General features: G+C 38.7%; 1 protein-coding gene across 13 annotated transcripts in view; it reads right to left on the bottom strand.

The window, feature by feature from the left end:
* Positions 1 to 863: 863 nt before the first annotated feature.
* LOC127969585 (transcription factor COE3) overlaps positions 864 to 21,497 on the bottom strand; it is a 95,307-nt gene continuing 74,673 nt past the window's right edge. For 3 of the 13 annotated variants that reach the window (XM_052571652.1, XM_052571655.1, XM_052571656.1), the window contains exons 11-16: positions 13,821 to 13,909; positions 7,238 to 7,303; positions 6,327 to 6,492; positions 5,290 to 5,490; positions 4,514 to 4,711; positions 864 to 2,842 (exon numbers count right to left, since the gene is read on the bottom strand). In XM_052571652.1, the coding sequence (XP_052427612.1) occupies positions 2,811 to 2,842; positions 4,514 to 4,711; positions 5,290 to 5,490; positions 6,327 to 6,492; positions 7,238 to 7,303; positions 13,821 to 13,909 (752 nt within the window). In that variant the 3' untranslated portion in view covers positions 864 to 2,810. Of the gene's footprint in view, positions 2,843 to 4,513; positions 4,712 to 5,289; positions 5,491 to 6,205; positions 6,218 to 6,326; positions 6,493 to 7,237; positions 7,304 to 13,820; positions 13,910 to 21,497 lie in introns of all 13 variants that reach the window. The other 10 variants (XM_052571654.1, XM_052571658.1, XM_052571657.1 and 7 more) reach the window with 7 other exon arrangements.

Genomic DNA, 21,497 nt, shown 5'->3' on the forward strand with positions numbered 1-21,497 from the left:
ATGGCTGTTTTTAGAGCGAGAAAAGACAAAAATAAGATTGCAGTGAGAAATTTGTCACAGACAAGAAATACTTTAATTAAATATTATGTAAAATGAACAACTTTGTACAATAAAATGTAGAAATATGGCCATAAATCAACTCAAATAAAACCATACATGAGCCAGAGAAAAATGGCATTTGTTCTTACAGAGCTCGTGTTTCGTGAAATCTTCAGAGTATGGGTACTTCATTAGACTAAAAGACACAACCAGATTGCAGAAATGATGAAATCCACAAATGCACTTCACGTAACCTTGAGTTTTTCTTACTTTCAGGGTGACCTCACCGGCTCCTCCATTTGGCCGAGCTTTGTCGAGCCATCACAAAGCAAATACACTGTACATTCATCATTTCTTTGCTTCTACAGCTGCCTTTGCTTCCTGCAGCTAAAGGAAACTTGTGTGCCGATTGCCAAGAGGAAACATCCGCTTTTGGATTGAAACAGAAAGAGAAGCACACTGCTGAACATTACAACATTTACAAAGCCCGAAGTGCAAAGAAAAAGAGGTCAAAATGAAAGCCTTAGGAAAAGGATAGGAAACCAAAAAAAATAAAAAATCACTGTCTCATTTGCGGATTTTGGCACGACTTGGAAAATCAATATCACTGAGAGAGAAAAGTGTAAGGTGATATGATTCAGTTATGCTACGGTGTCATGAGTTACTTACAAAATGACATTTACAATATAGAACATCTTCATCTTTGTTGTCCATATATGATACAAAAAGTAATTTTCCTTTTGTTTTCATTCCCTTTGAATGCTGTTTTACTTGAGGGAATAGGGAAAAATTAATGTTAAAAAAGACAAAATAGTCCAAAAAGATGAGGGGTCACAATAATTATTTTTTTATTTTAGTAAAAAATGTTTGTGCTTTTTACACCATTGATCTGAATGGAATTATGAGATTCACTGTGGTGTACGTTTGTCATTAAAACAGCAGAAAGGTTTCTCTCAGAAGATTCACTGGAAAGCCTTTGACAGAGCTTTTTTCTGACATATTTTAATAAACATTAGTAACTGATGTATATTTCCATTACAGATATTTTTTCTTTCCTTTTTTTTTTTTTTTTCTCTCTTGATCCCTGTAAACATGGTTCAGTTATGTGGCAAAGTCATGGTGGCAGGTAAAAATGACTTTTTACATTCTACAAAAACAAAATTTACAACCACAATTGGATTTTTCCCCCTGGGGCGGCTTGACATGCACTTTATCTACTATATTATTACAGCCAGGTGACACAAACAATTTATTTGACTATACAACAAACAGTTTTCTTTCAAAAAAGAACTTTTTTGATAACTTAAAAATTAATATAAAAATAAACAATGGATTTGACTGCTCCTCGAAATAACAAATAAACAAACAAACAAATGAAAATGGACGGAAGGTCTGTTGGCATAAAAAAAAAAAAAATCTGAATTACATATGAAATGCACGGACGATACAATCTATCGGTAGAAAACATTGAATGTTGGTGATGATTCTTGGCTAAACCTTCATCGTAATTTCAACAATGGAAAACAATACAAGTTTGATCAAAGAAAATGATGGAAAGCAATATACAAAATTTCAAAGATAAATACAATATTTATAATCGATATGTTACAAAAAAAAAAATCCCTTAGTGACCGCAAGTGTTTGTGTGAAAGTGTTGCAATGTATAAGACAATTTTACTCCTAACTGTAGGAATAAAACTCTTTACTAAATATTTAAGTGATTCTGGAAAATTCAAGACAAGTGTATAAATATTTAGCTACAACTTTGGCAAAATCACAAAAGTCTACAATTGTATAACCACATACAAAACACATTAGGGAGTAAGGAGCTAGAGGTATAAGGACAACTTTCTGGTACAAGAAACAGACTTCACAGTAGCCTAAGAATGCAATAGTATACAGTGCTAGCAAAAAGTTGAAAAACATTGCAGATCACACTCGCTTTACAGGAAGCTTTAGCAGTGGAAATATTTTCCTCTTTTTTTTTTCTTTTACATTTTTTTTTTTTTTTTTTTTTTTTTTACCAACAGACAGTAGCGCTTCATCTCTGTCAGTGTGCTTGTTGAAGGCAAGAGAAGAATTTTTGCAATATCAAAGTTACAACTTCTACCTACAATAAGTTACAAAGTTCATTTCCGCCGAACGAACTGAACGATAAGATCACCATTCCCGGTTGCTCCCACCGTTTCTTCTTCCTTGCCTTTCTTTTTTGATTTATAAATCATATATCTTATATTATTTCCAGTTTATTGGCTCTGTATATATTGGCCCCCTTTTTATTACCACAATCAAAATAAAAAAAAAGCAAAATGAGAAACAAAAAATAATCATAATAAAAAATGAAAATGAATTCACATTATGAAGATGTGCAGCGGCAGCACATCGGTGAAAGAGAAACATTCTTACACATTTTTTTTATCAGTGTTTTCATCAAATGGCATATCCACAATGTTTCTTCCCACACATAGCAAGAACTAGACATAGCCAAGATTAAACCAGAAATGTTTATACAAAATAGGTACGTTTTGTTCTTTTTTCCCCTTCGAGATCGTGAAAATATGATAAGAGATTCAGTCAATAAACTGTGAAGTCGCTTGCATGTCAATTTCGAATAAACTCTTTGAAACAAAGTGTCTTTTTCCTCTGAATAAAAGAATTAGCTGCTGATTAACTTCGTGATGAATGACGACTTCGAGGAGGATCCTCCGAATAACATACTATGCTTCGTCCCGGTAAGGAGACAGCTGCTTTACAAGGGAAGGGAGTGCAATTTACATGGGTGGGACCACCAGTCCGGACATAGCTGCAAGAGAAAGAGAAACAATTTTAGCACAGAAGGCCCCAGGACGCCTTACGAAAGACAAAAAAGAACACAGAAGTAAGTATGTCACTCGCATTTCACAAAATACTCGACTCGAAAGGTGCTGGGGATGTTTGTAAAATGGAGGCTGTTGCTGTCGGAGGACGACGGGGGAGGGTTGGGAGTGATTGAGTGAAATGTGCTTCACCGACAAGACGTGCTGGAAGGACTTCACTTTTTGAAAGAGGAGCTTTCTGACATTTTGAGGAGAAAGCATCCTGGCTCCCACATGTGTGATATTTCTCTTAGCGTTTTGTTAATGGCAAACAGTGGGCCAGACTCCCAGGAGAGGGTCCCTGCTGACAGCTGAGAAACAACACGGTCACTTCTGCTAACGTCACGTAGACCCGTGGTCTCCCCTCCTCAGTCAGCAACCAGACACCCCTCGGCTTTGCCCAAATTGAAATCTGCGCCTTGCTCCCCCCTTCCATTACCGGAGCCGAGTGGATGGTGGAAAACCATTTGCATTCTTCTGTCAGCCTGTATTTCTCCCCCCAAGTCTCTCTTTATCGTGACATCTAAAGAAGGCCGGACTAGGTCGTTGCATGCCCACTCCAATGTGGAGATTGATTCACTCACTCATTCCCACAATTAGGTGTATAGTGAAGTGCCAGGGGAGGGCAAACGGGAGGAAAGCTCTTTTGCCGCTTTCAACTTATTTGTAGAGTCATGCTTGGAGTGTTTTTAAGTTTGCCAAGGCATCTGATGTTGTGGCATTCCTCATTAATTTCTGCAAACCACATATTAATAAGTAGATGCATGTAGCAGCATGAACTTTAATTTCTCAGTTCATTAGGTCTAACATTATTAATCTCGCTTGCACACGCTATGGCTAAAACATGTTTTCAAAGCAAACAACTGGGCCTTGACGAAGAGCAAATACGAGCGCACTAAACAGCCAGAGAGAGTCTTTAATTTGCCGAATGATGCCGCCCTGCCGAGAATACAGTGAGCTCCTTCCCTCTCGCTCTTACTTCTTATAATCACATTCAACCTGGGTTATAATCACTTCTTCTGCTGTTAAGTTCCTCTCTGGCGATGTTATTTGACGTTGGATGAGCGAGCATGGCTAGGAGTTAACATTTCTGGCCTTTCGGATCCATTGTTTGTGCTACTATTGTAGGAAACATTAATTTTTAACTCCAGGACAAGGGGGGCACGTACCGCAAATGTAAAGAGAATATGGAGACAAATGTCGAGATCAGTTTGAATGCAAAAGAGCTGGTGAATCATGGAGTGGCAGCGTCAATTTCGATAGTGCGAGATGTTACCGAATTAAAGCGCTCCCAGCCACTCGCGTACGAAACCTCACGAGACACTTAACTTTGCTCAATCATTAATGAAAGATAAATAAATCAATAAACACACCCATACATGCACATGCATTCTACATGCCCGCATGCATAATGCGTTCTTGCACTTATCCGACCACTCATCCATCCATCCATCCGCCCATCCATGCGCAAATGCATAATTGATGCGGGCGGGAGGCCATGTTCGTTAAGCGGCAGAGGGGAAGGTGGATGGGTGGCGTCTGGGTACCAGAGTGCAATAATGCGACCCCACAGGTGAGGCAACTGCGGGGCGTTCTAAAAGCAGGGAGTCGGCTCTCACCTTGAAGTCCATTGCCATTTGCACTGGTGCAAGAAGGAGGTGGAGATGCTTGGGGCCTGACAACTGGAGCAAAGGCGCTTTTTTGTTTCACTGCAGAGATGACATTGGCAGGTGAGAATGAGAAAATGCCGTGTGTACTGCTACAGTTTGAAGAGAGGCTGACCGAAGAGGCTGCCATGGTAGGGCTCGACGGAACTACTGCAACAAAGCAGACATAGTCACCACTCAGAGAGAGTTCACTTCTTACAGACGAAGAGTTAGAGAGCCTGGCCTCGCCTCTTTTTCAAATCATATTCATGGAATGAAAACAAATCAGGGAGAAATGATCATGAGGATATGGGGGGAATTTGGGTTGCGGGTCTTTTTTTTGGGGGGGGGACCAAAACAAACGAGCAAATCATGAGGTAAATGGAGTTGGAATGGCATATGAGATGTCCTGCCTTGGCCACTTTCTGGATAATAGGCATTCTTATCGACTCTGACTGGGTCATTTTGCCGAAAACATTTGTTTTTTAGAGATTTTGGATGCTGTTTTGGTGGCCTGCTTTATAATTTCAGTTGCTTTTGCTTTTTCAATCGGCTGCTTTAATTGGTCGGATTCGCTAAATGTCTCGGTTGTTCAGCCTCCAGAGTCACCCCTCCTTTTATCCAGTAGCACACATTCCCAAAAGGTAACAAAACAAACCAACAAACAACCAACAGAACAACAAGAGAGGAGTGTCAAAAGGAAAGGGAAACACAGGTGGGGGACAGAGAGAGCGGGGGCTCATCATTACCTTGATACTTACTGCCGTAGGGAGAGTTTGCCGAGGAGCCGTTCAAGAAGCCCGGTGAGCTGGGCACACCCAGGTTGGGCATTCCTGCATTGCCATAACCGTTCATGCTGTTGCTGACGGTGTTGTAGTTGGACTGCTGAGGGGTGCTGCTGGGCACGTAACCGCGAGGCGACACACTGCTCGTGTTGCGACTGTAGCCAACTGCGGATGGAAAGACATCTGTAAAAATCTGCCACAGTGTTTGGAATCTATATAATTCTTGAAGTAGGTGGCATCATCAGTTTCAAAGGTAATTTTAAACTACTTATTAGCACATAGGTATATATATATATATATATCAAATGTAAATAAATTAAACAATTCTTTGAAAACAGTTCCTACAGTCTACCCAATCCCCCCCACCCTGTACGGTTTGCACAGTAATGCATTTTACTTGGGTTTCATGAGTATGGCCCAATGTGTTAACGTGGCCGGTCCACACAGTTGTGAGTTAAATTCACCTCCATGTATGTAAGGAGGATATTCAGCGTCCCAGCATGTATTCCAGTGTGATTTTTCCCTGTCCTGACCTGAGTGGAGGCAACAATGGAACAGGTGTAAACCTATTATCAGTACACTTGCTAAATGCAGTGTGTGAGATAGTGCTGCATGTTCTGGCAGGCTGGCAGCGGAGAGATGGGGACAGGGTCAGGCACCTCCTGGGATCTATGCTATACACAGCCAGGAAAGATAAAGCTGCAGCCGGCCTGTGCCATGATTCATGCTGCTAGCAGCTCGCTAATGTTTGCTAATCGTTAATCGTTGCAAGCATTTTTCTAGAAATGTGTATAACTCATTTTGATATTCGCAGATGAACAACTAAAGTGGTTAGCAGGTTCTCTTTCCTGGCTATGCTGGTTAGGCTGTCTGGAGGGGCTTTGGTGGTTATCTCTTAGACTGACAAGCCTCCAGTTTGCCCAGTAAACCACTTTAGTCTAGTTTAAGCTTTTAACTGTAGGGTTCATTGTAATCTGCATGCTAATTTTCATGCCAAATACCTTGTGAGGTTTCTGAGACATTGACAGCAAGCTGACCGCCGAAAGAGTTGACTCCCATCATTCCACCATGAGAGGCTGTGTTGGCAAGGGATGGGATCTGGTTGTGGTTACGTGGGACGCTGTACAGAGCCTCTGCAATATCTGCGGCCCTCTTCAGGATGATCTCCTACCACACAGAAACAGAGAATAGAGAGTTATCAGTTTGTTCTTACAAGGCCAGAGATCTGAACTCAGAAGGCGTCATTTCTAAAACACTTATGTGTAAATATATGTAAAACATTTTTATATATATATAAAAAAATAATGAAAATACTTAAATACAGAGTTAACTATATATACATACGACTTTTTAGATATAAAACCATATATTTACTGTATATATAAATTGCATTTTTACTAGACACAAATGCACATACACACATATACATATGGATTTTCTGTCTGTAGGTAAACGATTGACAGGACATTTGCATTCGTTCCGCTGTATTTGAATTTTAGTGTCTTCACCTGTGTGCTACTCGACTGGGGGGAAATAATGTAATGGATAATTTCTTCTGAATATGTATTAGACCTCTCAACCATAGCTGGACCACTTGGTAGAATATATTCCGAATTGCATCTTTTAGGGCCAAACTCAAAGTTATCTTCCCATTTAAATAAGCCTGTATATGGCTGTGTGTATGTGTTTTGAGTGATTAACTCATTACTTTGCACCAAGAGCCATAGACAGGAATTAAATTGTGAAATAGCAAAAGAAGAAGAAGTAAAAAAGTTTTCACCCAGCTACAGTACAAAGGCTCCCAGCTAGCTTTGAAACATACAGGAATGTAGCAAAGTGAGACGAATCCTGATTTAATTACATCCACCGTGCAAAGGAAAAGAAAAGGTGCTTCATTAGTTTGAGTTTGTACCTGGTTGTTGTGTGGCATCCCGTACAGCGCTTCCACAAGGTCAGCGGCTCTCTTTAGCAACACCTCCTGCAATATACACCCAGAATGCAACATAATCAGTCATAAAGCATATAAACACCATCAGCCAGTACATTGCAAATGAACAATAACTGTGTATGTTGGCCAGGGTAAATTTTAAGCTCTTTATCTATGGTTGGGAAAAATACACAAGCTGACGAGCGGAAATAAAAAAATAAAATAAAAAATTAATTACATATTATCAAATGCATTCTTTCATTTCTTAGTCACATTTCATTTGACTTAGTTAGACTAGTGAAGTGGTGTGTAACTTAAGCTAAATGAGTCAACATAAGGACTTGCGTTTCAACGACGTGGCCTTGTGGGTATTAAACAAACAAACACTAGCACACCACACCGAGTCAAACACAGACGCTGCGTTCGCCTGCTAATTCCACGCACTTTAGCTCAGAGGAACAATGACTCATTTTCCATATCTTAATTAAACCGGCAGAGTCCTCAAAGACAACATCTCACCCCTAATTCATGCCCCAAATTTGCAGAAGAGTTCAATGCCCATTCCTCTTTCTTCAGGACAATAAAGTGAATTAGCTTGGGTTAATCTAGTTCTTTCATAATGACATTAGGAAATTTTTCAATTAACCCTCTTTCTCTGGCTGTTGTAAAGGACTTCATAAATGACTTCCTCTCCAGAGCGGGCTGAGAGGCTGTGCCCTGGGACACGGACGCTGGGAACTCTTGCTTATCCCCGTCTGCAAGCTTTCCCCCGACTTATAACACAACAAAGCTTAACCTGCCGCTTATTTTCCCTTCAATATTCAATATTCACACCTAAGCTGCCAACGAGGTGCGTGTAGCAGGGACTCCAAAGTGTTTTGCACAGGTTGCTGCCTATTTTCTTCTTCCAAGAGCTAATTTTGGGGAGTTTACATTACATTGTAATCGCATTTTAGCACGTCTTGATCTTGCTGACTTGCTGTTTATCAATTCTGCAGGTCGCGTTTGAGTGTAAGCACATTCACAGCATTGTCCTTGCGGGTGCGAAGTGCGGAGCGCCTTCATCATGGCTCGTTGGCCATTTCATTCCCATGCACAAGCCCCACGTTGGATCCATATTTATCAAGATTAAACACAGGCCCGTGCGTTTTATAGAGACGCACTCCAAACCAGAGCCTAACCAGATGATGGCATTTACCTCTGAAATTGGGGGCTGTGTTTCATGTTGCATGCATCTAGTTTGCATACAAATAAAGAATTACACTTGTCATTCAGCAGGTAGTGTCAATGAAAGGCCCAGCTGTCCTAGTCCAGCTCGCGGCTCTCTCTAAGCAAGATTAAGTGTTTTTCTGAGCCGCAAATAATTACTCATCATCTCAGTCGTCATATCACAAGACGTCTTACATGCTTCCCAATTTCACCCGACGATTATCGCAATTAACATCACCGAAACCTCGCCCCGGCCGACACCTACTTGAACTTCTCATCCATATGGCAGTGGAGAGGAGTAGGCGGCGTAAGGATAGTTTAAGAAAATGACGCATACCCTCAACTCTAATCTGTTCTTTTCCATGAGGTGCGTTTCCTAATGAACCAGGTTTAGCGGCGCACACTGAAGTGGGAGTCTATGTGTGGTGAACACATCGGCCAATCGGCGAAGGAGGCTGTGAATGAGTTTGTTTTGTTCCAGCATGCCCCTCTCATCCTCGCGGCCTCATGCTGAGAATATGATTAGCGGTGAGCGGTGTTCGAAAAGCATTTCCATGTAAATTTCAGAGTGGCGGCGTTAAGTATAATTGACTCCTCATTTTTTTCCACATCGACACGAGATTCCAGGTTAGACAGGGAACTATTTAAGCCCAAAACGATCCCAGGGCTTGTTTCGTGACAAATGACAGGGCTTATTATTACAAGAGCTCATTGTTCTGCCGGTGGACGAGAATCGTTTAAATGGAAACTTGTTATTATCACTCTTGAATATCGTGAGTGGTATATATCACCACTGTTAAAGAAGCCAAGTGAGGTGAGGGGCTGGAGGTGCTAATGTCATTATAAAAGTGTAAAGCAATTATTCTGTTAGTTCTTGCCTGAGGTGATGAATACATTGAGAAGTGTGGGCCGATACGTGTAGCTACCTCGCAAAAGCCAAGAGAGAGAAGATGAATTTTAATGCATGGGTAATTGCTCAACATGAATGCATTTCTAATATTTTTTCTTGGATATTAGATTGAACGGGAAGCGGAATAGATTGGTGTTTGCAAGTTGAAACAGGACGCAAAGAGGCTAATGGAACTGATGAATGTAAGACTACGGCTGACAGGTTACCACTATATGATTCGCAATAAAGATTATTTGATGGCACGTAAGTGAATGTATGGAGCCTGATCAGATTTTCATTCCAGTGTTTGTCTCAGCCTTATATCCAGACAAATGAATGACACTGATTTCAAACAAGGACTTAAAAGAAAGAGGATTGGAAGGTCCCTTTAGCAATCTCCTTCCTCATCACATGAGTGACTTCACATATTGCTTTTTACTCTCTCTTGCCGTCTTCGTATATAAACGTGTTCATTGGATGCCCCTCCCCTTGGATCGAGCAGCAAATTTTGATTTGATCTAAAATTAGGGAGGTAAACTGCAATTCCGGGAAACTCGTAGTAAGAATATGATAGGGATTTATAAAGTATTGGTACTATAACAATTAAAACAATTGAAAAATTCTTTGATACAAGAAGTTTCATGTCCAAAGCAATACATGCATGCCATATTGGCTTTCTGTCTAGCTAAGATCCCCCATCAGACCTTGTGCATTGTAGATCCCTGACTGAAAGGAATGAAGGAAAAGGAAAATAAAATAAAAAAATCCAGGAATCGATATCAGGGGCGTATTATCAACTCTACAGCGGAGTTGAGCAGGCGAGCACGAGTGTGACGGCTTTACCTTCTTGCTAACACACTGTGTACATCCCTCCCCCCGAAACCTCTTATTACGGCGGTCTGTCTCCCGCCTGTAACAACTAATGCAGCCGCTCCTCCCAGACGCTCTGCCTCTTATTGAGAATATGTGTAAGGGTCAATTGCTGCTTTGCGTGGAGCTGGCTGTGACCCTCGAACGCGATAGAGGTGCAGACGGCTGGGGTAACTATGATGAATCACTTGGCACTTTCATTTACATGCTGCTGAACTCACATTTGGGTCCATTAGAAGCCAAAATCAAATATTTATGTTGTTTATTGGAACTGCTCTGGTGTGATGGCCCTGTGCTGAGGGTTTACCTGAATTTGAGATGAGTGAAATTGCATGCACACTTGAGTAATGAAAAAAAGCAATTTCCATTTTTTTTTTTATTGATGCTGCTGTGTTTTTCTTCTTAGAATATAATATACTACTACTACTACTAATAATAATAACAACGATAAAAGTATTAAGAAAAATTAGACATGTAATCACATGCATTTAAAAAACATGCCATATCAGTAACTTTTTTGTTGTTATTGTTGCTGTTATATCTTCTTCTTTTGATATGATAAAATATAAAAATAAATTGATATATATATATATATATATATATATTTTTTTTTTTTTTTTTTTTTTTTTCAGCTTCAGAAATGCTCAAGCAGAATGGCTTTGAAACTTTTTTTTTTTATTTTTTTTTTTTGGAGAATGGATAGTTTGAAGCATTTACTGGAATGAGATTTCTTGTCCAGATATTGGCCTCCACAGAGACAGAGAGCCAAGTGTAATTGAAACACATCATGTAGCGCAGGGCAGAGTCTTATGGGTTCTTAGTTTGGTGCATGTCTGTGGGACGCTAGATCTGAGACAACGCCATTCTAGAGCTGTTCAGCGCAGTGTTAATTTTGACAGCAAATTCGGATTTAGTCTTAGTCTTAGTCTTTTGAATTACACACCATTTAGTTTTAGTCACATTTTAGTCATCTGAAATGTTTTAGTCTTAGTCTAGTTTTAGTCGACTAAATATCATAAGAATTTTAGTCTTAGTCTAGTCTTAAGTCTTTTAGTCTTAGTCTAGTTTTTTTTTTTAGTAGAACAAAGTCGACTTAGTTGATTTGACTAAATGTTTCCATCAGTCTGTTATGGAATGGTATTTATAAAATAAACATAAGGCCTGCTCTCAATGAAAAATATACATGCTCTCTGAAAAAGATATGCATTCGTCCTGAATGATATGCAATGCATATGACATTCTTTCAAGATGAAGTACAGTATTATTGAAATAGACAACCACCTATATTATATTTGTATTGTATGTTCATTCAATTTCTTTATTTGTGCTATTTACACAAAGTTTACATTTTTTTTAAGTTTGTTTTTGTTCATTTAAAATAGCACTGCATAGTCTTCACTGTAAAATAAAATACACAATCAAACCAAAATGTATTCAGACACCTTCAACGTTTCTTACAATATCACAGTTTATTTGCTGTAGTTTAGAAATTGGTAATAAAATATGACAATAACTCGGGGTTAAACTGTGTCAGAACAACAAATTCATCTTGATAATGTCTGATGCAATGCTTAATTTGGTTCAGTCTGTGGTGTGAAAAGGTTGCATTAGCAATTAAAGAAAGAAACACTTAACCAAAACATGTCCAGGTCCCTAATAATTTTTTTTTTTTTTTTTTTTTAGTCACTAGTAAAACAATATAATCTATTCTATCTGATTTTTGGACTGACTTTGGATAAATTCTTGTTAAAACTACAAAGTAATTCAATCAAGAGCAGTGAGTGATTTACTTTCATTTTCATACATTAAAGACACTGACAGCAGAGCTAGTAAATTAGGCACTGTCACTTTAAGAGACAAATGCATCCTTTATATAAAGATACGCATCCGATTTCTTTCCAACTCTTTACTTTCACTGAAGACATAACTACAGACTTTTTCGAACACGCTTTCCAAGACGGGTATTTTGACATATTTAGTATGTATTTGTTGTCGGTACAAAAGCAAGAAGACTTTGAGACGCGTCTCTGCTTGCTCCCTGAACAACACCGCGCTGCTGAAATGAGCTCTTTCACTTTTCGCTCTTTTTCTTATGTTTATTTAAAATGCGATTTGTATTTGTTCGTTCAGGTGCAGGAGGACGCAAACGTCCTGAAGGAGAGCTCGGTTCAGTCTTGCACGAGTAACCAGCTGCTCAGTTAAGCTTTCCCGCATCGCGGGGCTGAAGCCAACTTGATGTGTTGAATGCTCGGAGCACGTTATAAAACGTATTCTTAAAATACACATTTCTGTTTTAATAAATGCTCATATTAAAACATAGCATTACACATAAGTAGGTACAACAATAATCAGTGATACATTTACGACCCCATAAAAATTTGGGTCGCAATGGCATTTCAAAAGGTCGCAGTGTAGTTCCCTGTGTAAACAACTTAACTGTTATGAAAACTCAACTTTGTTCTCTTTTCTGTGTAACTGCTGCTTTCTTTAGCTGTTGCGCTTGCATTTGCCGCAGCTTTTTAAAATGGCTCGGTCGGCTGCTTCTGCATAGATCAACCTACCCTCAAAGATTCGCTCTGATTGGATCTCTTCTCCATTCGTCCCTCCTATATATTTTCGTCTCATTTTTATTCGTTGACTAAAGTGTCAGTTATATTTCGTCACGTTTTTCGTCATCATATCTGACTTTTTATTTAGTTTTTATTTAGTTTTCGTCCGTGAAAAAGGTTAGTTGACGAATATTTTTCGTCATAGTCTTCGTCAACGAAATTAACACTGGTTCAGCGGAAGTTAATGATAGCTGCTGTTCCCATGCTGTGCTTTAATAGATATTTGTATGATATCTGTTATTAGCCCTCTGTGGTGGTCAGCTCTCGCCGAGCACCCACGAACATGGTACAAAATAATCTCTTAACATATTATTAAGAAAAGCCCTCGGCGCCGTGCAGCTCTCAGATGGGAAATTAGCACGTTTTCTATTAGCTGGGCACAAGTCATAGATCCTATCAAAGCTAAATGAGCAAAAAAAATTAAAAATAGGAAATAGAAAAGGTCCAGCAGGCATGCTTTGTCTTTCATGTCACACATCAAAACAACAGAACTGTGATACGTGTCAACCACATGGGAACTGCAAGCAAACTGCATGGTTTGTGGAATTTAAGAGGGGGGAAAATAAATAAATGGAGCTAAAAAGCCCAGAGAGAGGGCTTGCCCATATTAACGTTCACAAAACTCATTTATTAACCTGCTAAGACAAGGACTTTTAATGGAAAGCTCTGTAAACAAAAGATTAAACTGGATCTAGCTTTGGAAAATGAAAGGAAAACAAGACCAAAATAATCACACATCTGAAAAAGGCCTCTGCTTAGATTAAAATCGCCACTGCCTACTGGGGTGGAAAAATACTTAATTGAACCATTTCGATGTGCCGAAAGTTTGCACGATTCAGACAGAATTCAAACACGCCGGATTGCATAGTGATGACTTGCCAAAAGCGATTGCATGCTCTTGCTCATCTAGCCAGTGAATTGTTTCCCGTTTTGACATTTCTATGATAAATATATTTTTCACGCACACACACACACACACAGAATCACTAACCTTGGGCAACCTCTCCGGATCACCTGGATGTCTGGGAATGACCTTCTGCAGTCTCTGGAAGCCGTAGTCAATAGTTGGTTCATTCAAAGCTAAACCGCAAAACAAGAAAACACCATCTGTTAGCATCCAGCGCAGGCAAAACAAATGAACAGATTTGTGTTTTCATCATAAATGTTATTACATTCGCTCTTGAGAATGTATGCACCCATCATGCATTTTATTCCAGAGCATTTGAATAAAAGGTAATAATGTGCTGTGCAATACTTCGTCAGAGCCACATCTATCACCTCTCCTATTTGGAAGAACGAGGCCTATAATTGATCAGATAAATTTGAAGGAGTTAGTGGATACATTATGAATGAAACGGGTGCGCTCATTTAAACCCACACATACACACGCTCGATTGCGACTGTCAACCCTGTGAAGTCTGCATCAGTCCTGCTTCCTGAAGCACCCTCTGGATTTATGGGCAACGGGCGATGATGACATATGTCTGGCTATTGCACCCCTTCAGATTTATCCCTCTTTCTCGCACTCTCTCCGCCATCGTGCGCTAAAGCAAAGCAGGCAGGAGAAACACTTCATCTTATGGAGCTTTAATAATCTGTGAATGGTTGACTACAAACTGATGTAGGGCGCTATCATTTCACAGCTGTGCCGGGGCTGGCCTCATGAAATTGCTGGCCACAAATAGTAATTAATCTTTTCTTTCACACTCACATATGCCGCACACACACACATGTTTCCCTCCCTCTCAAATTGGAATTTTGAGTATGAAGTGCTCCGGTTATAAATCAGACAGAGCTGCTCCGTATACAAGTGCATGAATCATAATCTCAACTTCTTGCTACCGTGTTTAACAAGCTTTAGAAGAGTGCATGGAGGTCTATTATGGTTCCACTAGACTTTAAGCATGGGAAATTATTTTAAACAAATATCAAATGTGTGTGTTTTTTTTTTTTAAGGGTTAGGGTTAGGGTTAGCCTAACCCTTTTTTTTTATCAAAATGACAAAACTGCACCAAATGAGGGGGTACAACATTAAATATGTGACTTAATGTAAACATATGATATATGACTTAATGTATCCTCTTCCATAACATAAAATTGACCACGAATGTGTGTAATTTCTGTCACTAAAATCGAAAACAGAAATGCTCAAATGATAGTGTGACTGATTTCAAACAGGTTTCCTGAACACTAATCTGCGGTTTACCAGAGATACAGATAGCCCCGCCCCCAAATGCATACCATTGGTTAAGCCAATGTGGCTATATTAAAATGAACATAAAAATATACAGAAGAAAAAAAAAAGATACAGAAGGAGAAAAGATAACAAGAGGAAAGCAAGCAGAACATCAGCATAAAAATATTATCAGACATGAATGTAGATGTCGTTGTCAGTAATGAGACCGTATGAATCAATGCACTTTTCCTTTTGAGAGATCAAGTCTGTCTGTTCCCCTTAGTCAGCACGCGGTTCGCCGCTGAACTCTGACGGAAACGGGGAGAAACACGAGAAAGAACTAAAGCAGAGAATGAGAGATGACAGCCTGAGAGGAGAAGATGAGCATATTAGACAGGAACTTCCTGGAAATAATTGGGTGACTTTATGATGAAGTGCTACAATTACATCTAAGTGTAGTAGGGGGCGGCAATCCAATCAATCTGATCTGATCAATATCAAGACAGCGCTTGTGTTTTGGCGCACACGTACGCGTGTCATCGTGTGACAGCGGTGATACTATTTGACATGCCATCTTGCATGGCTGAAGACAAAGTAGCGTGCAGGAATCTGAAGTAAGATGTCGGCTTGTTAATAAAGCATTGATCGGGCATATTGATTTTACATGACATGGCTTTCACAAGGATGTAGCTCTCTCACGCACACCTTCACCTCCCCCTTTCCTTCTCCTCTTGCCTGTCATTCCTAGATGGACACCCTCCACCTCTCCGAGATGTAAATGTTTGTATTACAGCACTTCATTATTCCTGAATTTGCCCATATGAGAATATCCATCATTTTGGGCCGTATTTTTTTATTTATTTATTTTTATGTCTGGCGCCTGTAACTACACAAATGGATCATGCACTTTGACACTAGCCCTTCAGGATGTGTATTTGCCCTGGGACACACAATAAAAGTACCCTGTGACATTAAATATGGCCCAAAAGCGGGCAGATTTACAGCCGTTCTGATGGCACTCTCACACAATGCAGCCCCGAGCAGCAACATGTTGTTATGCTCTGACTTTGACGCTTTGCTGATGAAGGAATGTGTGCAGTTTGATAAATGTATCGGAACAGTGGGTGCTAAATGCTCTTCAGTTATTGATCTGATGCTAATGCAGTAAAAGAGGTCAGTGAGACCTTCATTAGCGCAAGACAGTCCCTCACCTCTGAGATCCTCCACCTCAAACACGCCAGGAATTATTAACTACTGCAGGGTGAAAAACACACTGATTTACTATGGAAACCACAATTTATTGTAACAAATACCATAGCATAACTGCAACAGCACTGATTTTAGCCATAGCATTTGTCATATAATGCAAAAAAATAAATAATAATAATTAAACGATAATCATGTTTCTAGCAAAACACTATGAGATATCTATCTATCTATCTATGAAGAAATATATATATATATATATATATATATATATATATATATATATATATATATATATATATATATATATATATATATATATATATATAATATAGAAATATATATATAGAAAATAAATAGCAAAAATAAATAAATAAATAAACAGACAGTAAATGTCAATCATAGTATCTAGCAAAGATACAATGAACTTGACTTAAGCAAATTAGTTATGAAAAATAATTAAATAAAAATATAGTACAAATTGTAAATAGTTTCTTGCAAAATACCATAACATAACACAAACAAATATAATATTAGCCATTAAATTTGTAATAAAAATAATAAATAAATAAATAAATACATGAATAAATACATTTTTCAAAAGAAATTGGCAATGAATGGCAATCATATCTATTAGCAAAATAGCAAAGCTACAATAACTATTTATAAAAATAAATAAATAAATAAAGTCGGTAATAAAATGCCTATAAATCATAGTATCTACCAAAATAGCATAACTAAAATAGAAATGTTTAACATTAGCCATAAAATGAGTCATAATAAACGAAATTTTTTATTAATTTACTAATTACTTCAAATTTAATATTTTCTTTTCCCCAGTGGCAACCACATCTACATTTACCAAGTAATAAATGTCCACCCTGAAAATATTCTGATCTATAGAGAATATAGATTTTTTTCCACCAATGTTATCATCACCCACCAAGTGAAAACCAAAAGCTGGATCACTTTGTGTAAAGTACTACAATATTTAATGCGTCATTCATGGCTGTAGCACAAATGGTGCACCTAAGCCCCATTTCAAACATCACTAGTAATTCTAGCAGCCATTATATTTTTGTGGAAACTATGGTTACCATGCTAAAAATTATGTGATTCTGAACGCATAGAATTGATAAAAAATGACAGAGAAGTGAATGGAAGAAGAAACAGATGTGGTTTTGGTGTGTGGTGGTGGTGGGGGGGGGGGGGGGGCATTAGTGCTACTGGGCCAGCTGGGAAATATGGAGAACAGATTGAGCAATAACAGTTTAAATCCAGACAGATTCCTGCAAGCATCTTGCTTCTCCTTCACTCTCATGTCATTGTACTATACAACTACACATTCTCTATCTCTTTATCTTCCAGCCTAGGCCTGAGGCTAAGCCCCTCCCACTGGCCTTTGAGCCAACCTCCCCAGCCCCGGGCTCGGCCAATCAATAGCACTTTCCTGTTTTAGAACTGGGTAATTATGAGGTGGGGAGAGTAGGTGACCTTTCACCTGTTCCGCATTACTTTGCTGATATTAAGATAAATTGCCCGATTTTGGGTAAACATATGCTGCAATTCAGGCTGTCAGCGCCGGTTTGCTCAGGGATAATTTGTATTGATCTCTCCGTTTCTTCCCAATTCTGCTTACTGACCTCATGGATAATGAGAGAGAGAGAGAGCGTAAGTGCTGGATATGGCCATAGTCACTGCTGCTTTTCACCGCATATGTGTGTGTGAGTATCTGGAAGCCTGGCGTATGTCAGTGGCAGAGTGTTTTGCTTACGTCTTCATTTGTCATCCATTTTCTGTTTGTTTGTTCTATCCATCCGGAATGGAAAGAGGGGGGCTGAACACCATTTAGCACTCAAGCATAACTGAGCACGTTAAATCAAATCAGGCTCACGTCTCGTACGGGACCGTTATGAATTATGGAGCTGCTCGTATAAAAGGCAAATGTGCTTGCTAATGAGCTAGCATGCTTTTCCGGGGCCGCCTCGCCTTTGCAGAACGAGTGGAGTGAATGAACAGAAGGGTTTGCGTTTGATGGATGACAAATCTAAAGCTCCTTGGGCTGGTCATCATGTTTAGTTGTTTTTTTTTCACCCCTCATTTGTAAAAGAGAATGTTAAGCACAATCTGCCAGGGACTTAACGTAAAACAGCCTCTGATTTTACGTCCAGAGAGAGACTGTGTGTGTCTGCATGTCGCCTGCTCGTGTGCGTGTCTCCGTATATTTCAAGATTGAGTGTTTTGACCTTGTTCTCGCAGACTGTATATATTGTCATTCTTCAAAGCTGACACGCTAGAGTGCGGCAGACACTAAACTGTGACATGTTTTTATTTAGCAATAAGAGAAGTGTCCCATAGTAACATCACTGGGAAGTGACACAATCGCAGTCTATCACAATAAAATGCAGCTGCGTGCATTCACAAAGTTACAAGATGACGAAAAGATAATAAATATACTGTGAAACACACGAAAAATCACATAATGTTGTTTCATACTTGTAAATGAAAGACGAAAAAATTTAAGTTCTTTGAATTTCCATCCATTGTAATTCATCCTTAAAATGTATATTCTACAAATTTCTGCATGCATTCAATTCTGTTCAAATTATTTTCAATTGGTTAAAAGAAAAATAAGAATCTGTGCTTGCATTCCAGACGTCCATTACATCCCATGATGATGATAAGTGTGTATCTTTGGCTCTGATAATGAATGGCTTTCTGGCTGTTGCTCTCTATTACTTTGTCTAATTATCCTTAACTGCTGCGAGCTTATCTCCGCCCCACCTCCACCATCAAGAACCACTTTTCTACTTTTTTTTTTTTTTTTTTTTTCTTGTACAAACACAAATCAGAAATGGGAAATGCAAGAGATTTTAAAACGGGGAGAGTTCTAGAATAGTGCTGCCCATCTCTGGATTGCCAAAAAGTTTCTTAACGGAACAGAGAATGTCTGACTGTTGTCAACACGCGCTGTGAAAACAAAAACATAGAAAGGAAATGTCTTTTAACACGGATTGCCCATTGTTCCACTGCTGAGCAACAGAGACATGTAAGAAATAGAAAGAAGAAAAATGAAAGAGGAAAGCTTCAAAGGCCAAAGAGATTTTTTGAGTTTAATGCAGCATAATAAAAACAGGAAAACATTCATTTGTTCCAGCACAGCTGCTGGATTTCGCTCTAAATGAGGTCAATTTTCACTGCAATTATGATCATCTTCCTGCAACTGCCCAACCAAGAGATGCAGTAATAACTCAGTTACTTTTCTTTAGTGAAAACAGACCACCTTCATAATTAGAATTTCTTTGAACAGACCTGAAATATAATTTGAGAGAAGAGTCTATCCATCCATCCATCCATCCATCCATCCATCCATCTATCTATCTATGCAAACACACACACGCACACATTTTATTACATAGAAAATATGTGTATATAATATAAAATGTTACATGCATTATATAAAAATCTGATGTCTATCTCATATTTATATATATATATATATATATATATATATATATATATATATATATATATATATATATATATATATATATATATATATATATATATATACTGAAAAATATAAAATATTTTTTATAGTACTTATTTATAAACTTAGACTGGTATACAGTGTATAAAACATTTTATTAAAATGGTAGGTGACTAAATAAAGTGTGCTAGACCATGTGGTTTCTTCATGCCTAAACCAAAATGTTCAAAGGAAAGCCATTTTTTTGTTGTATTAAAGTGGAAAAGAAAGAAGGATGGACAGCTAAATGGGGAAAAAATAGCTGATGTCTGACAAATTTTTTGTACTATTACAGTACTTTGAATTTCAAGCCTGATAACAAAAAGGCAAACTAGGGAGGAAGAGGGGGGAAAAAGTGTGGTTTTCGGAGAACATAGCTAGCCGGAGCTCTTCGACGTGGCTCTAACTTCTTCATTTTATTGCCAGCTGTCTCTGAGGAAGCTATTTCATCTCTGAGAAATTCAGATACTCCGGAAATTAAAATTTCAAAGATCTGCGGCGTGAAAAAAAAAAAGAAAGTGTGGGAGAGAAAAAAAATCAATGGAGGCAGATCAATGCTCATAGAAATTTCATGAACTTTGAACCGATACAGGCATGATGATGAGAAAGAGAGAGAGAGCGGGCCGCTCGAGCCACCGATAAAGTGTCGACAGGACAAGAGAAGCCCACTCTCACGATCTAGGCCGTTCATATTTTATTTCCCTGACAGAAATTACATTTCAAGTCTATTTCTGTAACAAGGAAGGTTAAAAAAGACCCCCGCCCCTTCCATTTCTCTTTTCCTCCTCCTTTTGTCAGCATTCTCCATCCGTGTGACTCACCTCCGGCAGATCTGACTCAAACGCAATGCTTTAACGGCTCGCCGATATCAAACCGGAATTGGGTTCCAATAGCAGACGCAAATTAATATTGTAAAATGAAGATCAATACATGGATGAAACGGGGGTGGGGGTCGATGGGTGCTAAATTATTGCTGCATTTCGTCCTCATTCAAGATGAGTTGCGTTTTCCTTTGCCGGTCAATACTTTGTGGCTTCTCTCATTAATCTATAAATAAATTTGACGATGAATATGGTGCACGGGTTAGGCCCGGGTCAGAGGGCTGCAAACAGGAAGATGTTTTGAAATGAGAGAGCGCCCCATCCATCAGAACTAGTGCTGGCCACTGGAGCATGACTAATTTCTCTGACTTAGTGAGGACAAACCTATTTAAAGCTGCCTGAGGTTAAAAAAAAAAAAAATGGACCAAGCCAAAATAGCAACCAGCAGGGCCAATTATACCCAAATCACCCCAGTGCAACACTCTTTAAGGAGAGAGGGTTCATTCGACCCTTCCAGCACATGCAGAGGTTGACTGAATCTTTTTTGGACCGCTGCTTATTATAGAGTTGTAGCTTGTCACAATATTGCGTTAAAATATCACCACAATCCCCAATGGTGTGGCATTGCTCACAATAATGGCGCGCTCCTCTCTGAAGTAATAATATTTCTCAAAGAACTGTCTGAGAAGAAAAATCCTCATCTGCTGGGAAGGACTCAGTTCTTGGTTCTAGTTATTAGTGAGCAGTTCCCCAGTACACTCGTATCATTAAACAAGAGCGCAATAGTGAGTATCCATCTGTTTTTTTTTTCTCATTCATTTCTCCATAGACATTTCAGTTAAAAAAACTGAAAACATCATTTCAATTAAATAAAACACCAGAATTATATATATATATATATATATATATATATATATATATATATATATATATATA

The sequence above is a fragment of the Carassius gibelio genome, chromosome B12 (genome assembly GCF_023724105.1).
Source record: "Carassius gibelio isolate Cgi1373 ecotype wild population from Czech Republic chromosome B12, carGib1.2-hapl.c, whole genome shotgun sequence".
NCBI lineage: Eukaryota > Metazoa > Chordata > Actinopteri > Cypriniformes > Cyprinidae > Carassius > Carassius gibelio.